Here is a 23593-nt window from a genome sequence, read left to right as displayed (position 1 = left end):
GCGCAAGACGCGCCTTCACGTGTCTGAATTTTCTCGAAATGCCGTCGCCGTTTCTATAGCGAAAGAATTTCGTCTTACCAGGCTGCACGTTCGCCGCTAATAGTGGTGTACAGAGGCAACGGAAAAAGGCTTAGCACGAGTACATAAAGGGCGACTGCAGAAGCGAAATCACGATACGTGGCGCTACAGTGCAAGCAGAAAGACAGATAGCGAGAGCACAAAAAAAAAAAAAAAAAACGTTCACCGACGATTACGACACTAATGCAAAATTTGAGCGTAGCAGCATACGTGTTCTCATTTCGCGATATATTGAGGCATCGCACCGATCACCGCACCGACTGGCAGAACCGCGACGCGCGGCGCTGTATACTATATAGACCTAAAGTCCCTATAATTTAGGGACTTTATATAGACCTAAAGTCCCTAAAAAACTATATAGACCGGCCACACAGTTGCCGCTTCCCGACAACTGCAGCTCATGCAACCTTAATCTGTACCGGGAAATGCTTGCGGCGAACGATATGCGAGAAGGCGAGCTTTCTGGTTGTTGTTTTTTTTTCTCTCTCTCTTTCCCCCGCCGTTGCTGCCGCGGATGCGCAGACGGCACACTCCTCTGGCGCCATCTCGTAGCGGTCGTTGCCCGTCTTGCGCGGCACAACGCCTTTCTTCTCACGCGGCGCTCCGCGTTCGCTTTCATCTTTCGCTGTGCTCGTCGGCTCGGTTACGCCGAGAGACAACGCCGACGCTCGCCGCTGGAACGTGTGCCGCTGCGCTCTGAATATTACAATTAAATTTTGGGGTTGCATGTGCCAAAACCCGGATTTGATTACGAGGCTCGCCGTAGTGAGGGACTCCGGATCAATTTTGACCACCTGGGGTACTTTAACATGCACCCAATGCAAAGTGCACGGGCGTTCATGCATGTCACCCCAATCGAAATGCAGCCGCCGCGGCCGGGATTCGACCCCGCGCCTTCTGGTTTAGCATCGCAACACCATAGCCACTACGCCACCGCGGCGGATTCCAGCAGAGCGAAAAAAAAAACAGTGCAATTAATCAGTGACACTAAATCAAAAGTAATTATGAACCTGCGCTGTATGCAATTTAGGCTATTACAACTTGAGACAACTTGAGAAACAAAACGAAACCTTACTTTTAGTAGAGAAATAAGTGTTAGCCACTATGCCACCAAGGCGGGTCAGCGAGAGTATACCGAGCTCTTCCACGTCTGCAGGAAATCAGAAGTTAATTAGCATAAGAGCGATCTTGGATCTATATCACAATATTTACACCTCGTGTTCATGTGAAAAAAAATAGTAATTTTTCTTAAGCCGCAACCTTACGGCAGTAACTGACTGTGAGGAGTGCGAACGGCTCTGTGCACTCATCCTGTCAGTTGTAGCGCGGCATGTCGCAATTTCGCTGCATCGATCACCGGTCACTTGAGCTAATCTTTATCTGTTGCCAGTGTACATCCTTGAACGCACGTGGGCCGCATGCAGCGCTTATACTGTGTGGGGATGCGCGACTGTCACGCGTCACCTGATGCTGTTTTCTCCGCATGGCTGCCAGTCTCCTGTAATTCGGCTTCTCCGCGTAGCTAAGCGGCGGTCGGCGTGGATGTTACGAGAGATGGCGCGAGGGTTGCGCTGCTAGCGCCACCTGACGGCGGGGGTTACGCGGGCGCAAAAGGGAGAAGGCTGTTCCTCTTGGAAGTGGGATCGGTGAGCGATGCGGACGTGCCGCGCGCGCGACGATCCACGCTTCGCGAGACCGTCTTGCGAGGTTAGGAGCAGGGCACCGGTATGGACGAACACGGATCGTTCGAACGCGCCACCGTTCGCGTGACCGCACACGTGAACGATTAGGCGATGGTGTCTAGCATGCGGGCGAACATATTCGCTCGCAATCCGGTCGCGGTGACTTCCTTTATTTGTCGCGCGCCCACGTGAATGTTCTATGCGTAGTAATTCGGCTAGGGTGTATTAGTGTATGAAAGGATGCAATAAATGCCCTTTTGATTGTTACACTACTGCGTTGTCGTTCCTCTGTCCCAAGAGCACGCGTGAGACCCCACAACTGGAATATACGATGAGCCATGTGTGAGTTATGAACTGACAGACTTGAACCGTATACAACAAATTTCGACGACCGACCTGTGCTCGCCGTAATATCGTGCTCTGAGTGGCCCGAATTTCTTTCCTTTTTTTCGTTTTTTTTCTTAATTTCGCCCAACAAAGCGTTAAATTCTTGACTCACAGTGTCGGCTGATACATTCTGAGTTGAATTACTTAAGTACCTGCCGCTCCTGCAGTAATTCAGTTCAGAGTTGGATGATAAGTTAAAGTTTGGTGGTGGTGGTGGTGTGTGTACAGTCGAACCCGGATATATCGAATCCGATGGGCATCACAAAGAAGATCGATAGATAAAATAAAAATTGTATACAAACTTTTTAAACAGAATTTTACTGCTGTTCGTTATACACAATAATTCGTTATATGTGGGTTGGATATATCTGGGTTCGACTGTAGTGCATGCGCGAGTGAGTGAGTGATTGAGCGAGCGCGAGAGAGAAAAAGAGAGAGCGAGAAACATGTGCGTGTGTCATGACATGTACAGAAGCACGCGAAAAGAAATATTGCTGTGTTCGCCGTGCGGGGGCGATAACGAAGTGGTGTGATCGTGCGGCGCGTGGTGCGTGCGGGTGTACTGAGCTGCTCGGAGTTGAAGGCCAGCCGGTTTCGCTGGACGCCCGGTCCAGAGCACCCAGATCGCCCACTACGCCGTCCTCGGACGCCAAGGGCCTGTGTTCCTGCTGGGCAACCGGTCCAGGGAGCCAGGCGAGCGGGGCAACTCGTTCTCGGATGCCAGTGACCTGTGTTCCTGCAGAGCAACCGGTCCAGGGATCCAGGCGAGTGGGGCGACTCGTTCTCGGATGCCAGTGACCTGTGTTTCTGCTGAGCAACCAGTCCAGGGAGCCAGGCGAGCGGGGCAACTCGTTCTCGGATGCCAGTGACCTGTGTTCCTGCAGAGCAACCGGTCCAGGGATCCAGGCGAGTGGGGCGACTCGTTCTCGGATGCCAGTGACCTGTGTTTCTGCTGAGCAACCAGTCCAGGGAGCCAGGCGAGCGGGGCAACTCGTTCTCGGATGCCAGTGACCTGTGTTCCTGCAGAGCAACCGGTCCAGGGATCCAGGCGAGTGGGGCGACTCGTTCTCGGATGCCAGTGACCTGTGTTTCTGCTGAGCAACCAGTCCAGGGAGCCAGGCGAGCGGGGCAACTCGTTCTCGGATGCCAGGCAGAGCGGGCAATTCGTTCAGGGAGCCTCAAAGGCCCGTATTCCTGCTGGACGACCGGTCCAAGGAGCCAGGCGAGGTGGCGGCTTTCCCGGGCCACTGCCACGACCAGCCTGCTACCGGAGGCGAGAGCAGGAGCAGGAGCTACTGCGAGGCTACTACGATTGTGTCTGCTACCGTTGCTGCTGCGGCTGCCGATCCCATGATGCCGTTGGTAGGTCCATGGTGACGTCGTCCAGCCGTCAGCCGACCCTTCGGGACCGACATCGACCTCTACGCGCAACGGACTCCACGCAAAGGGAACGCCACGGCGAGATACAATTTATATTTTACAACAGACACTCTATTAGCAGCCTCAGGACCGCATGTGTTAGCACACCTTTTAAGTACCTGTCCATGTCAAGTATGTATTTGTGCTGTTAATATAGATTCTGTGTTGCTGTGTGCACTCGAGTGGTCGATTGCGTTCCCTGGTGTGTGTGATCCAGGGCCCAAAGCTCATTACATTCCATCACAGCGTGATTTACCTTTCTTGGACATGAGCGCAGAGTGGAGCTGCATCACAATGTGCACCAGGACGTGGAAGCCGACGAAGGCTGCCAGTATGTAGACGAACCAGTCGGCGCCCTTGAGCTGCGCCTTCTCCAGGCCCGCGGCAAAGAATATGGTGGCCACTGGACAACGGACAGAGGAAAACTGTCATCACCAGCATCATCGCCGTCGCTCGTCATTATACTCATCGTCACACAATTTAAGAGCGCTCGAGCACGGCCTCAGATGAGGCTTGCTTTCGAAGTCTGATTATACCTGACATCGCTGTCCGTTATTCGCTAATACACTTCCTTAAAGGAACGCTATAAGCAGAAACAGTACATCAGTTCAGACTTTTTAAGCATTGTTCAAAAACTTTACGCTTTATTATTATTTTATTTTTTCGGCGCAGACACGTTGAGTACTACAAACAAGAAATGAAGGCCAAACTTCATTATCTTTAATTTTGTGCACAAAACACAACGTCCATATACGTCAGTGTGACATAGCGGAATTCAAAACATTTTAGCACATTTGGCCCACTTGAGCTCCGAACAAGTCCTCCAATGTTCTTAGGTTGACCACCTCATTTGGCTTATTTAGAGTACAAACTGTAGCCTTCACTTGTGGGTGAACACTTATCAAAACCGAATGAGGAGCTCGCGAAATTGGGCACGTAACCAAAGCTGGCGGGGCACTTCAACAAGTCATCGCACAAGACCTCCGCTCGCGTAATAGAAGTGAGCTTTTCATCATCCTTGAAGAGTAATTTCGTAATGTACACCTCAAGTCAAAATTCATCCTTAGTGACTCTCTAAGTAGTTTGCCTTCTGAGTCACGCTTAGGAGGCAACCAGAGCACCATTCTTAAGGGCTCGCGAACCGTCATGACGGCTAGTCTTTTTGTATTGACAAGCGTACATTGTTTATCTTTTAATGGGTAACCGCTTTTTTCCCCGGATCACCACTGTTACAAAGTTACCGCTTCGCGCACGCCTATGTTTATTACCCTCGTATTCGCAAACAATACTCGACTCGAAGTTATTCTTCCATTCCACCGAGTTGAGCACAGCGCCGCCCCTTCACAGCAGGCTTCTCAAGAACAGCCGTGGAATGTCAATGAAGGTCAGTGACCCCCTTCTGTCAAGGGGCAGCTCTGTGATCAACTTCCTTCAGTCGAGGTGGAGTGCTGAGTGGAGGAGCACTCTGGAATACCGGGGTAGAATTTTCTTGGATAATGCCGCCGATTCCATAGCGAAATAATCTCCTCCAATCAGATTGTGGGCGTGACACGAATACTGGTGTACAAACTGGAGCTTGCGAGAGCACCATCGATTACGCTGTCATGTACAACGAGTCGGGTAGCCACCGCACTTGCCCGGCAAATCAGATTTCGACAACTGTGCTCGACGCTGTCGTCGTTCTTTGAGTGTCACTCGTTTTTTCTGGGTACGGGATCACACGATTTAACGGTTAAATTCGTTACTCGCAGTTTTTGTTCCGCGTCATTCTTCACCTTCACTAAAACGTGGCAGTACTATTGCGCAATCTTGACACGCCTGCGTTCTCTGCTACCTCGTGACAGTTTTGAGATGTGCTGCCTACAGTGCTCAGACAATCAACGCGTCCCAACTGCAAGCGGAGTCGCAATGTTCGGCGTATAAAAACCGATGCGACATGTACTGACAGCTCGGTTAAATTTAACATTTAATGAGGCGTCTAAGTTTAATAGTTAAAAAGTTAATTACGTGATTTAGTTAAATAGCGCTTTAATTACCGCGTACGTCTCACCCATCCACCGCCACTACTTACACCATGAAGAGTTGAAAAGAAACGATGCTTCTATTTCTAAAAAAAAATTAATAAAGCTTAAATTCCTCGCTGTTACACTTGGTATACTAATATTGCTTCGGCAAGAACGCTTACCTGCAACTATCTGGCCAGCGTTGCCATTGAACCAGTGAGCCCAGTTGAAGATATATCGGTTTTCTTCGTGGGGGTGGCATCGGAAGAGCGCCATGATGGGCTGAAATATTGAATGAGGGGATAGTTGTAATATTAAATGTAAGGGCCAAGGATCCGTAGGCTCCGTGTATTTGCAGAGATATGACGCCATGAAGCAGTGAGCCAGCCTTTGATGTAGACACAGACCCAACGTGTGCGTAAAGCTCTTTCACCAACGAAGTTTATCAACGTAACGAAATATATCCGCAAACAGGTTTATGTAGTTGGTATGCTTTTTTCTACGAATCATAACTGCGTCTTTTTCAAACCTTCAAAATGTTATTTCGCTAATATGTACAGAACTTCCTATAGGGATAAAAACATTATGCAGGAGAGCACGCCACACCTAAAAAATATGATGCCATTGGTGCCTTCACTAGTTCTCTTGCGATGTCATATGTGGAGCTGTAATGAACACAGAACTATTCGCCACGGCCTCGGAGGAACTGCTTTAAACCGGACTTCCCGTTTGCCTTGGCTTTGACGCGTTTTTGGAAAGTATACTGTTGCCTCATCATGACCAGGGTACGCGCAAGTGCTATCATTACCATTATTATTATTATTATCGTTGTGATTATGCATAAGTAATTTATTGTATGACAAACAGAAAAGAGCGGCCACCTGGGTGCAAAATCATAACCCGATGACTGTGTTGGTAACTATATATAACAGCCGCCAAGCCAATTTTTTTCTTGTTCTTTTTTTTTCTTGCTACCAGCGAAATAGCAAGTAAACCTTTCACCTACGGTTTTCCTGAGCCTCGAATTCATTAATTAACTGCGACGTAAGGGAAATTGTATCTGCTAAAGAGGCTGGTATCCAAAGATAACAAGTACAAACGAATTTGTCCTACAAGTCGTCATCAGTACGGAGCGAAACGTGATGCATAACCTAATTAGCTTATATCTTAATGAGCCATTTTTATGGCTCATTAAGCTCATTGGCTCATTTTCATGAGCCAATGAGCCCGAAAAATATTTCTTCACATTTTTATATAATTACTGAAAATGCTTAGATAGAGAGGGCAGAAGAAGGAAGGTATATGAAAGTAATGTTACCTGCAAGATTCCTAAAACTGAGCACACAATGCCCAAGATTGGATGCGGATTTTCAGTCTGCAAGAAAACATAGCAACAAACGCATCAAACTTCATGTGGCTTGCTCGTTCTGAAGTTTATTTTAAAATGAAGATAATTTTTATTGCTTTCATTCATGCAAGTATGGAAGGGGCATATTTAAACTGGCCTGTACTCAGCATTCTGCCAGAATGCAAGCAATGCGCTGAACAGAGGCATAGCGCAATTAATTAAATGTGTCTAATATGACCACATAACATCCAACAATGCCGAAATCAGACAGGGTTTTCAATTTGAGGTGCACTCTTATTTGACTTCTGAATTATTGCACAACACAAGCCTGACAGCCACCCCCAGTGAAAAGTTGACGGCGCTGAGCCATTTGCTCAACACGAAACTGGAGTACACGATACATTTATTCCCCCAAGTTTACAGTCTCGTGTCGTACGAAACCGATAGGTAAATTTCAAGCGCATTTTTTTTTTTTTTTTAGAAATGACAGGCGACCTCTTGCTTCAGCAACAATTTGTTATGCAAACGATCGACGCTTTGCACGACCAGCCGGTAAAGGACAACGGCTTTAAGTATCAGTAATCGGACTTAAAGGTCATTGCATTAGTCGATGCTGAAAATTAGTAGTCGATAAATGTCTCAACTCACAACGCTCCACTGGCCGACCTTGTAGAAGATTAACACGAGGGCTGCGATCATCATGGCCACCGCTAGCATCATGAGCACTCGGTGGAACTAGAAATGTAAAGAAACAAGACACTCATCAGATGTTTTCTTGGCAGCAAATTATGCGGCAAAGTCCCCCAAAATTGTTGGCCGGAACGAAAGTGGATTGCACTGATTATGCCCGGTCACCAGTCGCAGGGCAACCGCCAGTGTTGCTAAAAGAGAAGTTGCGAAGGCATAACAAATGCATCCGACAATCATTCCGCGCCGACTAGTCGGAAAGATTTCATTCGACTTGAATCATGGGAAGGTGGAGATACACGCACATTCGAACGAACAAATTGAACGAAATAATAAATGTGGAGAAGGAGAGGCCACTCGGCATGTATAGAGATAACCGGTCTCTGTCTGCACAAAGTTTTAGCACTTTGCACCAAGGATGCAGATATTGAGACAATTCATATGCACTCATTCTAATGTGCACCGTTCTAACGATTCTCTTAATTATCGTGGACACACTTCTCCCGCCAGCATGCTACAGCTTCTCAGAAAGCAAATCAAACATTCCTTTTCTCTGTCACTTTGTTCAATGGATAGAAGGATGGATGCTATGAGCGACCCCTCTGAAATGGGGTGGTAGGTCGCGCCACCTAGCTCATTATAGTTTTGCCTAATGTCCTATATATATTTTTGAGAAAACACACAGATACAATGAATTCCCAGCATCAAAATTTTCGAACCATTTCTGGGAACTGTGTTTTTGTACGTCTGCGCTGTTTGTGGTCTCCCTACTTTTGCGTCACCTAACTTCCAATCGCCTCTTACTAATCCCTATTGCGGACATGTTTACTTTCCCCTGCTCTATTCAAGACAGACTCCAGAAGCGCCCTTACAGCAAACCACGGCTTGACTCCGCATATGGTGGTGGCCTCCCAGACGTTCTTGTAGTGCCTGGCGAGGAGGATGCCGACACTCACGAAAAGCACCCAGGCGACAATCATCAAGGAGCCTGGAAATAAATGCATTAGAACGACACGTGACTCCCATGAACTGGCACGACGTAAGAAAAGCAAAACTGTGCGTGGGATTTAGCCGCAAAGTTACTCTTTGTGGTTGTTCCTAGCGAAAGCGGTCCGTCGGTAACTAGTAATGGTAAATTCGACTGGTTCCGAGCGCGGCACAACTTGGTTTGCAGCGATGCGGAGCCGTCTCGAGATGGGACCCAGGTAAAGCCTGTCCCAGGGGAACGTGTTAGCTGCTCCTATAGCATTCATATATATCCACGTGACCGAGTTTCTTTACGATCTCGGCCCAGATCGAAGATGAGAGTGCATCCGAGCGCTCTGAGCTGGAACACGGCACTCTGAATGAACTAGGCAAATATGTTCAGAGCACTCAATTTCTACCAGTCGAATGCCTCCTTAAATTCCGAGGCGCGCATGCCTGTCATCTGACTGAGGGTGCCTTTGGAAAGTGCCTTTTGGTTTATAAAACGACAGTTTCTGAATGGTAAAGAGAATGGTTTCCAACAACTCTACCCTACTGGCGCCCCAGCACAGACATAATTAATGATATTTGCCCCATACTTACAGTTGTGCCTTCAGCAAGCCAGATGTAAGGAACCAATGTTCAACGCATACGTATGCACAACTTAGCGAGATCCGTGCATTTGTGGAAGATAGAGAGAAAGTATGCAAAGAAAGGCAAGGAGGTTAACCAGACGTGGTTCCGGTTGGCTACCCTGCACGGGGGGAAGGAGTAGGGGGATAAAAAGAGGAAGAGAGCGGTAGGGGGGAGCGAGAGAGAAAGAGAGACAAGAAAGCTGCTTTACTAATGAGAATAGACAACAAAGCCCCCAATTCGTTTTTCATGTACAACACCTCATAATGAATTATAGAGCAGAATCCGTGAATGCTTCCAAGAGCTCGTAAAGAGAACGTATTCTTTTTTTGCTAGGACTTCTTTTGTGTGGCAGGAAGGAAGCGGGGGGGGGGGGGGGGGCGAATATTGTTCAACTTAGCGTTGTTGTCAGGAGCATGGCGTTGCGAGGCAGCTATCCGTGTTTAAGCGCCGTAAAACAAGTGCAATGCTTTTTGCGGATGCAATATGCAGAATGGGAAAGTATGTTGAATATGGCATAGAATTCAGTGAAAGATTCGCAATGATATTTTCTTTTGCTTTGTTGTACTTTCTGGTGTTTTACGTGCGAAAAACCACGATCGTATTATGCCGCACGCCTTATTGGGTACTCAGGATGAAATTTCGCAAATATAAATTTAAGTACACAAGTGCCAGTCCATTTCACTCCCATCAAAATGCGGCTGCCCCGGCCCGGTTCGAACCCGCGACCTCGATCTCGGCATTCGCAACGCCATAGCCGCTTAGCCATTGCAGCGGGTTTCGCAGCAAAATGCTTCCGCACTTGAACATTGCGTAGTTCGTCCACGCCCGACGTGGAACCAGCCGATTTTGATGTGATGCCTTATGTCCCGCCTTTCGACAAAGTCCGCAATTACATTACAAGATAACTTGAAAGACAAAATAAAACATATTCCAGAACTTTGCATATATCGCGCTTTAGAAAACTAGATGATCGTCGTCTGAGTGAAGAGACTATACTAGAACACCGTCCCCACCGATCATTGGCTCAGAAGGCAGTGAAGGCACTTTTGTACTTTCTGAGAGCGTCTGGCTTGTACGAGAGCCTTTGACTCTGTAGTACGGTTCGTACACGTCTCTATACCCTCTCGCTCTTCTCTCTCTCTCCCTTCTTTCTGTTCCCCTTCTACCTTCCCCCAGCGTAGGGTAGCCAACCGGACTCTTGACTGGTTAACATCCCTGCCTTCCTTATGTCCCTCTCTCTCTTGATTACAGCATTGTTTCTAATTCTTGCTCGGCCATTCCGAGCGAGAAGTGAAGCCATGAGTTTTGATGTCATTACCAATCTTTATCCGGCGATGAGCTGACTATCCTGCTCATCGTCATAGTCATTGCCATTTCCTTCGTAATTATTCATTGCATTATTGATTCATGTTTTTTAACGTCCCCAAAGCACCACAGAGGCTATGAAAGACACCATAGTGGAGCGCTTCGGGTTAACTTTGACCACCTGGGGTTCTTCAGCGTGCACCAAGTTTTTGGCGCGATAACTGGTTCTCGAGAGACGACGAGGGAACGACATATAAAGGGGCCTGTGTATCTCGTTCCCTCGTCCTCTCTCGTTCAAGTTTTCGCGCTAAAAATATGTAGAATGGATTACCAACTATCTCAATCTCTCACATTTCCAGTACTACAGTACAGTACCGTCGACTTTCTTTCATTAACCTTGACGGGACTGACGGAATCCAAAAATTGTCTGGCGGGTTGAATTACCAAAAATAGACACATGAGCGTTTCTGCATTTTGCGCCAACCGGGTTGCGGCCGCCGCGGTCGGTCATCGAACCCACGATCTTGTGTGCAAGTTGCCTAAAGGAACAAACAGTAAATCCGTCGTTGTTCTTTAAAAAAATGCGCGTCATGCGTTCATTCGGCGTTAAGTGCGGTTTGTTTGGCACAATGAAAACCAGTATTTAACTTTAGAAACAACGGAAGCGAAGAAACGGGCAAGGCGTCCTGCACATGCTTACCGTGAAGCTTGATGAAAATGTCGGAGCCAGCTCCGCCGAGAGCGACCTGCATGGCCTTCAAGTTAACAGGAGTCTTGGTGTAATCCCGTTCGTAGTGTTCTTTCTTAACTGAAAACCAAGAGAAAGAGGCTAGATTAAGCAGAGGTATGAAATGTGGTAAAAAAAAAGTTCAGTAGCGCACACGCGAAGCGCATAACATGACAATTTTGTTAATGTTATTAGAATCTGCACCTTGAATTCACATTACCTCTTCAACCTGTGTTACAATGTTTCGTATTAACTGTATGGGCCCAGAACTAGCAGCAATGGTAAGGGCACAAGTGGCTTTGCAGCATTGTTTTTGTATACATGCGGAAATAAACTGACCCTTCAATCATAAATGAACACCAGGAACGCTTCCATGAGAGGTGGACAAATACGACAACTATCTTGCGATTTCCGTCGAGGAATCATTAAGAGACGGTGAAACGCGACAGGAAAAATTTTGTAAAGCGGGAGAACAGTGAGGAAGCTAGAGAGAAATAGAGCATTCTCATTATTGACGCAGGAAGCTAAATACCAGTGGAAGCTCCAGGAATATCCGGGATTCTTCTCACTCTTGTTAAATTAAGATAATAGAGGATATTTTTACATAATTGTGGAACAAATCGTGAAGAAGAGAAAGGTACGTACTTATTCACGATAGTGATCACGATAACTACGATTCTCAAAGACAAGAAGGACGTCGTCGCCAAAGGTCCTTTCCGAGCAGCCCCTTTTCAGTGCAGAAAAACAATTTGACTGCACTGAACGACTAACGGACGAAACATCTTACCGTCGGTGTTTCCTTCAAACTGGCCGGCTGCCAAGAGCAAGTAGTAGCTGTTGGTCGCGGTGTTGAACGTGGTCTTCTGCACGCTGGTGACATGAGCGCGGTGCCAAGAGCACCGAAGCATTCCGTCGCTGTAGTCTCGCTTTAAGAACGTCAGACCAGGAGTTTGCTGAAACGGAGAAGAAAAAAAAAGAAGCTCATTTGATTAAAAAATCTCTTCTCCGGCGGGAATCGCGTGCCCTCATCTGATTCCCTGCGTGTCTGCTCTCTTCCTCGCCAACCATTTCTCGGATGGAGGGAAGTCTCTCTCTCTCTCTCGGAATACCCTCGGCCTCGACGGCCCTTACACCTTCCGTTACTGGGACCTGGGGTCCACAATCCACGTCACGTGTTCGAAGCGCTCCGCTCCTGCGTCTGCTGCGGATGCGCATCATTTGCTTCAGACATGCATGATAGTAATGACGCAATACGGCAGCGCACTTCGATACAAGGACGTCACACAGTGAACACACACGAGCGCTGTCACTGTGTTACGTCCTTGTATCGAAGTTCGCTGCCGTATTACATCATGATTAACCAACTAGCCCACCAGTGTGTCTTAAGCATGATACTAGGGCCATCCGTGAGTACGCAATAGGGGTCTGTTAAACTAAAGAGAAGATTATTGTGGCGATAGCCTTAGATGGCTCATGGGTCGAAAAATCCGTTGTCCGGCGTTGTGGCGCCAAAATTCATGGTGCCACCACGCCACACGGTGTCATCATGGTGCCGCCCAACATAGGCCCTGGATTCGAGTGCCTTATTAACTTCTACCTTAATTAAGATGGAGTTAATTAAGGCACTCGAACCCACAACCTTTGGTGGGAGTCGAACCACCTTTGGCGGAAGTCGAACCACCTTTGGTGGGAGAAAACAAGTAATAGGAAGTAACAATTCATTCGAATGAGAATATCAAGTGATTATGAATGTCTCGTGAGCACGCAGGGCGTTCGCTTTCATCCGCTTTAGCGTATGCTAAAGCGACTGTCAACTTTTTTCACCTGTTTTGGTAAATGACTCTTGTACAAAACCAAAAGAGCCACTCTTATCACGAGAAGAGGTTTGGTAAGCCGGAAAGGCGGAGAAGAAAAAAAAAGAGAGGGAAAGACGGGGAGGTTAGCCCTTGTGTGTATACCGGCTGGCTACCATGTGCTGAGAAGGAAAGGGGTAAAGGGCATAAAATGGCGATATGAGGAACAATAAATCGAGAAAGGAAGAATGCGCACAATGACGCGATGCAACGCACTGCAACTTTCAAAGTCGGTCGTACAAGGTAAGCAAGAAATTCAGCAAGAACACAAAGGCAGAGGCGACGCCGCCTTGAAGTTCCTGCACCCGCTCAGCGTGACGTCATAGGTTCTGACGACATCTGTTAGGGCGTAGTTAATCGTCTTATAGTCAAACATGGACTGCATTGTGTTTTAAAGGATGTAAAGATTGAACTTGGCAAGTTTCGCGAACCTTTACTGTGCCTAGGATGCCGAAGTACGAAAAAAAAAAATCTTTGAATCTTTGACGTCATATAAATTTACGAGCGCTGGGGTCTTGGAGCGAAATTCAATAGTATACAAATTTCACCTTAATTTTCTTTTTTTAATAACAAAACTATTCTCGCGAAATTACCGAAAATTTGGTTTTCAGGGAATACTTTCTCAGTCCAAACTTCCTTCGTCTTAAGTGCCCCTTTGAATTACGAACTGACGAAACTGACGACCGTGAACTACCGTTAATTTCAATTTCATTTCGCGAGTCACTTTTGCAGTATCGGCACAAAACGGGCCCCTTTACTTTAAATTTATTGCCACATTATGCCGCTTGACCATCCCCGCGAAAAAAAAGACAAAACAATTAATTAGAAGCTCCGATTCTGAAACGTTCAACTTGACAGCCGGGACCGCTGAGGAAACAGTGCCAAGGCCTCAGCAGCAGCTTTCTGTAACACGCGCTTAATGGGGGGTGGGGTGTTCAGTGGCCTTTCGTGGTTTTGCCCTCCCAGCTTGATCTGTATAAGCAGTCGTCACTCCACTGTACCCATGACAAGTTGAGGCGGCCTATCGCGCAGCGCGTTTTCATTCCGCATAATTCTTTCGTATTTTTGTTCTCCCGCCGGTCGATATCGACGACGCGACCTTTATAACATGGCCTCCAAGATTGCGTACGCTGCCAGCGCGCACAATTTCGGAGGCCGTGCTCGCGAACGCGTCGCATTCAACGCTGGCCAGAGCGTGCAACCGCATTACCTCCATCGAGCGATGCGTCCACAATTTTCACACGTACACGGAGCGTCAAAATCGCTTGACCTTTACGAAATTTGCCTGAAAACGCTCTTGAAATGTACGCATTTAGGTGAATATGGTTGTTGGCGACGCCACACGGGCATGTGCCTATCTTAGTACTGTTCTTGCGCTCGATGTTTACAGTATTATGTCGCCATACTAACAAGCCACGCTACAAACTATTTTGGAGAGAGAAGCCTGCTTTCTATGTGTTGGCATCATTGATTTATGCCTGGAAAGCTTTTGAAATAGGCAGGCACTGGTTCGGAGTATATAGTTAGCTTGAAAATACTCATTCTTGCACTTGTCGCCAAAATAAATTTAAAGCTAGAATTAGAATCCCGCACTTTTGAATGCAACTAAACTAAAAAAAGATGGCTTAGGTTTAACTCTTCTTCTTCTTTGTGGAGTTTTACGTGCCAAAGCCAGTTCTGATTATGAGGCACACCATAGTGGAGAGCTCCGGATTAATTTTGACCACCTGAGGTTCTTTAACGTGCACTACGACGCAAGCACACGGGCGTTTTTTGCATTTTCGCCTCCATCGAAATGCGGCCGCCGCGGCCGGAATTTGATCCCGCGATCTCGTGCTCAGCAGCGCAACGCCTTAGCTGACTGAGCCACCGCGGCGGGTGAGGTTTAACTCTTATAAACCTATAGTTATCAAGAGCGAAATGTCTGTCTGGCTTGTTTTTGCAACGAATATGCGCACAGTGATTTATTAAGGCACGCTTCCGCGCTTGGTAAGCTTCTCTATAACGTGCTAATCTGGCCTCCCTTTGCTCCGGTGTTTCAGCAGCCAACTTTGCCTCTGCTTGAGATTTCGCAACCTGCCGTGTAGCTATATCTACTGGATGATTGGATTCACCCTGTCGCTTGCGCTGAAGCGCACGCACAGACGGCCCAGCCGGCACGTCATCCATGGCGAGTCTGAACGACCACGCGCCGGCGAAGCAGCCGTTAAACCCTCGCCTAGTCACGTGGTACCGCAGCGGCGAAGCTCCGAGCGAGCGCAGCTGCGACGCCTCTCCGCAGCGGATAACGTGGCGTGACGTCACACCACACTGGCGCTCCGGCGGCTCAAGGTCATTGCGAGGCGATGAATGACCTTGCGAGACATGGCGTAGTAGAGCTTTCGCTCTAAAATACATACCGTATTCACTCGTGTGAGGCCCGCACTTCCTTTTCGGAGTGTTTACTGGATGCGGGTATTACACGAGGCAGGCTTATATGGCTACTACCTGAAGCCTCGAACTGCGCTCAGACTGTTGTGCAACATAATGCAACCACTGGAGGCCGACTATATGAGCACATTGACAATTGCCGACCAATTTTTCGGACACGGACAATGTCGCGCAAATGTCAGCAACCACAAGTGCACCACGGGAAGAATAAAAGTAAGAAAAGAGGACTAGGCATACCAGTGCTATCGGCACCGCTTCAGCTGAAAGCAAACGTCAAGTTGAGGGCAAATGGAGAAACTAAACATTGCGCCCTTTATATATGCCGCTTAGGCCATATATAGAACAACCTTTATTTTAATACGCACTGTGTTCATTTATTCGTGTATACCTGCGTTAGAAATATTTCTTGGGGAGGAATATATATAAGTGGTCCACTTTTCTTTTTCTACCGGACTCATCCTCTCCGATCTGGTAAAGTTCGTGTCGTATATGAACTAAACCGGACATTTCCATTTCAGCACGAGACACCGAGCGACAACCAGATGGTGCGGCTCGGAAAACCGGTGTGCACGACGCAAATGTCGCAAAAGCGCCAGCCTTCTCACGCGATATAGTAGGTGTTTCGATAACACACCAGTCATAAACGGCCAATCAGAACGCAGGATCGTCCACGTGGCACAAAGTGGCCCGGAAAATTCGAGCATAAAGTTCGTCACGAATTCGCATAAATCTGGCGCCCGCACTTTTTACTTGCTCTACATAAAGGGCGACGTCGCTCCACGCGCGTGGCGAGCCTGCTCGAGCGCCAACATCCGACTGGAACAGGTCGGCTGCTTATATGTAGCCCGTATTGAGCAAAAGCAAGCTGCATCGGGAGTTGCTCATGTTGCTCTACCATTTTCTCATTTACACTTTTCCTCTAATTATAATAATTGAGAAGTTGATCGATCAATTAAGAGTAATTACCTAAGTGGGCTGAATGCAAAAAAAAATAATCTGAGTATCTCCAAGCGACGGCAAACAACATTACCTTGGTTCTGTCCAGTTACGTGGCCATTTGCATATTTTTAATTTTTGGCCCAAGTTAAGTGAAACACTCTGTATAGGCAACGTTTCGTACGATCCTCGCAAATTGTGTGGTTGCCGTAGAGGTAAGTGCGAAATGAAATGTATCCCTTGCCACTCGGTGCGAGAAACCACGCGTAGCTATCTAGGAAAACGATGAGACACGGTGAGCTCCACGGTAACTTGTTGGCGCGTCGTAGGCGCCAAAATCGGGAGTGGTGGCGGCTCCGTGAACATCCGAAATCAAATTTGAAGTGCGCGCCACGGTGACGTTCTGTAAGGGGGAGCGTACTGGCCACGCCCCTCACCGCCGTAGCATTCACAGTGCAAGGCATTGAAGAAGTAGCGGGGGGGCCCCGCGAACGGGATCATCGGCAATCTTTGATTGCTAATGACGCCGCTTCTGCTGAATGCACTGTAGTACTTTTTGCAGCAACGTATTCCTGAAATAGTCTATTTTGACTTCAAATGCATTTCTCGACTTCGATAAAACGTAGTTAGGGCATCTTTAAAGAAAAACTACACATGGCTCTCATCCGTACCGTTTGCTAGAAGCCATCACTGCGTACAAGACATTCCCAAAAGCCAACGCAGTCGTCCTTTTAGAGTGAGAGCACTCACGTTGACAATCAGCATGTTCTTCTTGCCGTCACTGTTCCAAGACTCGCGCATCGACATCACTCCTTTGTTGCGGAGGCACTCCACGACGCTGGCCATGTCCTGAAAGGGTACACAGAGAAAATCACGTTGGCACATTGAAAACGTAACAAAACCTCGGCATAAGTAGGCCTGCATCACACATTTTCCAAACAACATTCGCAGGACTTCAATAACAAAAAATAAAGGACCGTATTTCTTCATGTGTCTTTCGCGAAGCAATACGCACGGCGTAGTTTCGTTTTCTTTGCGCTTCCAGTACTGCGTCGTACTAAGTTTCGGTCGCGAAAGCATGCGGTGCGCTGCGGCAGCTGAGACATGTCACTTTGCTCGTTTGCTGGTAAGATGGTTCGGCATTGCGGCGCCTTCCGAATGACATTTACGCAACTTCTTGCGACGTAAACATATGAGACTTAATGTTATGCTCTATTAGATGATCCGTATAGCATACTTTTTTTTTCATATGTGACGCAGTATATATTTTTGGTCGCAAATACGAGCAAGAGAGAAGTCTCTCTACTTCGGAGCATTGCCTACCGTTGTATGAAACGGAATGTAGGATTTCCTGAGCAAAGGAGAGGGCCTCGAGCAAAACGTGCTTAACACGAAACTTCGATTGCAGCACTTTTGAGACAAAGGAAAGCACCCGGGAGGTGGTGATATTTAGAACTGCACGCTTCCCGAGACAACCTCCTGGTAGCCGTAAGAAACCCGAGGAGACAATACCTTTCCAAGTGTAAAGGACGTGGAGAACGAAGTTTTTTTGAGAACTACAGGCGGACATTGCTTTTCAAGGCACGCGCCACTACAGCTACGTAAGGGACGATAAGTACTCCTACTACTACTAGTTCAACTGCAAGGAATTCCAGTAACTGCTGCGACCACGCGGAGCCACCTTTTAACCTACTTGGTTTCAATTATATCAAGGCGGAAACTGTAGGAAGGACAACTTGGTTAGGCGGCACTAAATCTCGTCTGGACAAAGAGATGAGCAAACCTGTAATAGCGGACTAGCAAAGACAAAGCCCACTGTTTGCGCTCATTTCACAGCTACGCGCGCGTGGCAGCATGTGCGCTGGAAAAATGAGCCTCTACTTTCCTTTCAGGAGGAAACCCTTTTTGCATTCTTAAACAGCGCCAGAGAAGTTATGACAACAGGTGCGCGGCTTCCCATGCTCCGGATGGCGACGCGGTTTCGCGGCCTTCGGAACACAGTACTAAATTCACTAGACTGGAGGCGGCGTCTCTTTTTCGCCGCGGCGGATAAGCGCACCTATGTCGTTTCGCGTTAGTGAAGCAGCGAGCGAGTCGAACTCTCGGGCCAGGGTCCATGGCCGCATTATACGCGTGAGGCGCATGAACACAATAGCACTCGTTGGGCTAAGATTTAGGTGCACATTAAAGGGACACTAAAGGGAAATACTAAGTCGACGTTGACTGTTTAAATACCATTCCAGAAAGCTCGCAACGCTTGCTTCGAGTCAAGCTTAGACTTGGTTAACGAAAAAATTTAATCTCAAGGGTCAGTATACCTGTATCACAATTCAAATCTCCCGCCGCCTAACCGGGAAGTGGTGACGTAGCATACGCCATCACCAGCCTTTGCTGCCGTTGGTGACTAAAACGACGTTCGACAGACGGCAGAATGTATTTTTGTTTTTTCACGAAATGTAAACACGCGGCCATATAAAGCAACCGAACCAAGACAGCGCGGTGGATTCGCCGCTGTAGCTGCTTTTGGTCAAGAGGCGTGGACCGTTCGGGAATCCCGCGACATCACATGTCGTGGAATTCCCGGCTACTTGCAGTTTGTGCGAGGTTCGCGAGCCAGCAAAACCAGCGCAGCACTACTCGATAACGAAACTACCGAAACGCGAAAGCGCAGGCGGCGCAGAGTCGAGGGAAAACGAAACCTTTCAGTGTCCACGTCGTTGTCACGTCAATGAGGTATTTTGTAACGTCAATGAGGTATTTTTCTAAATATGAAATAAATCTGGACAAGCCGCATTTTCTTTCGCTTTATAACGATGTTTTTTTATAACGAGTGGTTGAGTACCAGTGACAAAATTTTGAATGAGGAGTGCCTTCGTCATCGGGCAAGTGCTTAAATGTACCGGGCAGTCTTTAATAGTGTCCTGCATTTAACTCAATTTCGCGATTACTAAGACTCTGTTCGCGACAATAATGACGCCTTGAAAGATTCTCGAGCACTAATGTATAACTGTAGCTTAACTTAATATTTACCTTTAGTGTGCCTTTAAGCACGAGCAGTGATGCGTTTTCTGTATTTCAAGGGACCCAATGCCTAGCGGATTCACGCCGAGTTGGTGGCGGTGTTACGATGAAAATGCTTCACTTCACGACGCTGTTCTTGAAGCGGCGTAACACGATTTCAACAGGGTCGTATACTACAAGCCTGGACGACGAAGAACGCAACAGCCGACCATCGCTCGATGGCGAACCACGAACTGAGGCCCTAGCGGAGGCTCTAATGTTTGTAGACTGGCGGATAAGCGTTGAACAATATATGGAAGCAGGTTAACGTGAGTGCGGGCTCAGATTAAACTCGCAGGCGAATCGCTTGATCTCGGTTCCTTCGTGGCAATATATAATACGAGCTTTATAAGCGCCTCTCGTAAGCCAAAAATAAAAAGAAGAAACACGATGCACATCTCGTTCTCTCTCTCTCTCTCACACACACACTTTTTTTTAATGCGTAAGCATTATTTGTCGAGTACCCCAGCAAAATCTGTCCGTCACGCCAAAAGGGTAATGTCTTGTATCTGCACAAAAATGCGTGATTTACGAAGTCAAGACATTTAATCGTTATGATAGCGTAAATTTAGATGACTGGTAGCTTTATAAGCGATAACGAACAACTGAAACAAACAAAAACTGATCAGAGAGGATACCCATATGATCGGGTTTATTATGCATGCCCTAGGGATACATAGGGCTCCACCGAAAATGCATTATAGTAGGGGTGGGCCGACTGAAATTTGAAGATGAACCAACTTGAAATTAGGGGGTGCGCCAACTTGAAATTTGAGGTTGGGCCAACTTGAAATTTGAGGTTGGGCCAACTTGAAATTTGAGGTTGGGCCAACTTGAAATTTGAGGTAGGGCCAACTTTAAATTAGAGGTTGGGCAATCTTGAAACTTGAGGGTGGCCCAACTTGAAATTGGGGGCTGGGCCAACCGAAACTCGGCGGTACGCTTACGTAGTATACCTAGACAACTCCAGTGGAGTTTCTGCACACTTTTCCTCCTCACGGTGTGCGGGACCGTGCCGTGTAAAACGCACCATGCTGGGCGTCTCGGAGATGCCGGCGGCGATCCACATGTTCTCGTGGCGCGCCGGCGCGGTGAGCTCGAAGTCGACGCCGTCGCCGCGGGCCACGTGCGTGAGCAGCAGTAGAGCAGGAGCCGCGGGACACGCAGCCCTTGGGGGTGCCGAAGCAGCCCATGGTCTGGCCGCAGCCGGCGTACTCCCTGCTCGTGGCCGGAGTGGTGCTGCTCACCGCGTCCTGCGATGCAACGCAGCACAAGGAGACGGGGGACGCGCGCACGTCGTAGTACGTGAGAAGGCGGAAAGAAACAAACATCGTGTGTTTCAGCGAAGGTGACTGAACATTGCAAAAATAAATAAATAAATAAATAACAACAATATTACAAAATTAGCAGAAATCATAAGTAAGGGGAGTAAGGAGGGGGGGGGGTACATGACTGTCAAAGTCGAGCAATAAGTCAAGCGATAAGTCAAGCGGAACGCACGAACTAGTAAGCTTTTAACGCTGGTTGTACATTATCACTGCGCGCGCTCTGCATAGAAGATTGACAAGGTTTCTGGAGTGCGGATGCCATCCATGCAAAGTCCGCGCGTGGACTAGATTGGTATATGTGTGTGTTTCTTGTCATGTATTTTATGCGTGTATGCTTGCGTGTCTGCATGTATTTTTGTTTTGAGAAGGGGGGGGGGCAGCTGTCTAACAGTTTTTTTTTTTCTTACTTGATTAAAAAAAGATGTTGAACATAGACACGAGACATTTTCCTCGTCGCGCTGAGAGCAAATTTACTCTGCACGCAATTGTCACCGGAGAGAACGAAATGTCACGTACCCCTCTTTTGTCTGCTTCGAGCGACGACTTTTGAATCGAGACGGGCGCCGAAAGGACACGTTCCACGTAATTCTCGTAATCTTGCACCACCGTAGCACTGGGGAAGACATACAAAAAAGACAATGACAAGATATATATATTACTTCAAAAAGTTTATCCCATGCGTGGAATTACGTATCACACAAGGCTGGCTTGAGAAGGCACATAAACGACAGTAAACGTGTAAAGGACATGCCACACAAGGCCTCAGAATGATATGCCAAAGCGAATTCATATTTATCAAAAAAAGTAAGAAAATGTGCACGAATGAACATGGATCTTCGCAAAGAAAGCATCAATTACTCGCAAGAGTCGCGCATCACCTACAAAAGAGAGCGCAGCAGATGCCCCTCAATTTGCTGTTGAAACAAGAGAGAAGTTAACGGGAAGATTGAGGCTTGAAGGCATCGATAAAACAGCGGATGATGATAAGTGGTTCTTGAGGGAAAGGGAAAGGTTGGCGCTATCTTCTGCAGCCCTTGAGGGAGCACGGCTCAGCGCCAATAGCGGTTTAACAAGGAAGTTCGCTGGAGCCTGTATTTAGAGAGTTGCTGTCCTGATCAAGACAAGTCACTTGTTGAAAAACGGACTCCAGCGAACTTCCTCGATTATACCACAGTTTGTAAACGTACTGCGCCCATGGAATTATACAACCTGCCGCGAAATGCCGGTGTGGTGTCGTTGTCATGCTCAGTGTTCATAGCAGCACCCTTAAAGAAAATAATTTAATTGAACAGTCTGTATATCGTTTACAGACATCTAGTACACAAATATGTCGGCTAACCATTTTTTCTCTTCGGTTATATAACTCCATGCTGCCTATAAGCCACTAACAAGCATTGTTTTTTTCTTTCTTTGCTTTTTTATTGCCTGTTGCAGTCAATGGGCTCCCAAACGTACTGCTTGCAGAAAATATAATAACCGCAGATAAAAAGTGCGAAGATACGGTCCACATTCCGTTACAGACATTTACCTTCTTGGTGCATAGGTTGTCTTAGACATGCAGTCTATAGACAACCTATGCACCAAGAATGGAAATACAAACAAGGGGTTGGTCTTTAGCTTCCTTAATACGGCATAGGAACAGGTAGGAAGTGCTGAAAACGACGGAGAGCACAGTCCAAGTGCTGTAACCTTACACAACGCCCTGCGGCTGGAGGTCGAAACATTAATCTTTCGCATGCCTTTTCAGTCAACAAAAAGCGTGGAGAACAAAAAGAAAAGAAAACAAGCGTCTTTTGACTGCTGCGTTAAACTAAGAACAGAAGCCAACGCTCTGTTGCTCACCGGAAAACCACCTGGCCTTCCCAGTTGGCCGGCGGTATCCACGTGGCCGTCACCTGGCTCTTGACCTCGCCGTCCTTGTGAGTCAGCGCCGTCTGAAATGGAACCCAAATATAGCACGACGACGCAAATACCGGCGCTGCCCGTGGCAAGAGATTCTTGGAAAAGGCAGAGAGCTCAGATAATGAATCTGAGTGCAAGGTCGCAGTATTGAACAATGACAAAAAAAAAAAACACACAATAGACAAGAGTTCCGGATATCATATCACGACTGCTAAAGACGTCCTCCCGTTTCTATGGCGACCGCAAACATCAAAATTAAGATGCGGTTAAACGAGGATTGCCGCTGGTAGCCAGCGTTTCGACTTGGGAACTTGTCTTCTTCGGGGAAAGTGTCGACAAATAGCGTTGTCGAAGCGTTGGCTCCCGAGACATTCCTTGTTCAACTGTACGACTGATGACATCGTAACCGCCGCAGTAGCGCATTGTATATGGCGTAGCGCTGCTGAGGTCGAGGTCCCGGGTTCGAACCCGGCCGCGGTGGCGTGCATTTTGATGCAGGCGAAATGCGAGAAAGAATAACAAAGAAAGAAGAAGCTCATGTACTTATAGACTTGGGTGCACGGTAAGGAACCCCAGGTTGTAAAAACTAAAACGCAGAGCTGGCCACCATATGGCATGCCTCATCATGAGTTCGTCGTTTTTGTTTTTGTTTTTTTTGCACGTAAAACCACGAAATTTAAATGTTAATTTTTGATGCCATCGTTCTTGTCTTCAGAACCTTTGTTTTGTTTAATTGTAAAGGTGGTCATCCGACGTCATGAAGCTCGACGAGAAAATGTTCGGGAGCTTAAGGCGTAGCTTAGAGTTATTTATTGTTATATATTTAGTATTATTATTAATTTTTTG

At 47.4% G+C, this 23593-nt stretch overlaps 1 protein-coding gene across 1 annotated transcript in view; it reads right to left on the bottom strand.

Moving 5' to 3' along the window:
- LOC119433900 (putative ferric-chelate reductase 1 homolog) overlaps nucleotides 1-23593 on the bottom strand; it is a 97413-nt gene that overhangs the window by 4808 nt on the left and 69012 nt on the right. The window contains 13 exon segments of the mRNA XM_049659377.1: nucleotides 1154-1228; nucleotides 3823-3969; nucleotides 5752-5851; nucleotides 6888-6944; nucleotides 7566-7652; nucleotides 8477-8592; nucleotides 11212-11319; nucleotides 12026-12191; nucleotides 17208-17306; nucleotides 20548-20658; nucleotides 20660-20770; nucleotides 21362-21458; nucleotides 22688-22779. Of these exon segments, the coding sequence (XP_049515334.1) occupies nucleotides 1154-1228; nucleotides 3823-3969; nucleotides 5752-5851; nucleotides 6888-6944; nucleotides 7566-7652; nucleotides 8477-8592; nucleotides 11212-11319; nucleotides 12026-12191; nucleotides 17208-17306; nucleotides 20548-20658; nucleotides 20660-20770; nucleotides 21362-21458; nucleotides 22688-22779 (1366 nt within the window).

This window comes from Dermacentor silvarum, chromosome 11 (genome assembly GCF_013339745.2).
Source record: "Dermacentor silvarum isolate Dsil-2018 chromosome 11, BIME_Dsil_1.4, whole genome shotgun sequence".
Lineage (NCBI taxonomy): Eukaryota > Metazoa > Arthropoda > Arachnida > Ixodida > Ixodidae > Dermacentor > Dermacentor silvarum.
The sequence above is the reverse complement of the archived record's forward strand: the minus strand, read 5'-3'. Positions and strand labels throughout refer to the sequence as shown.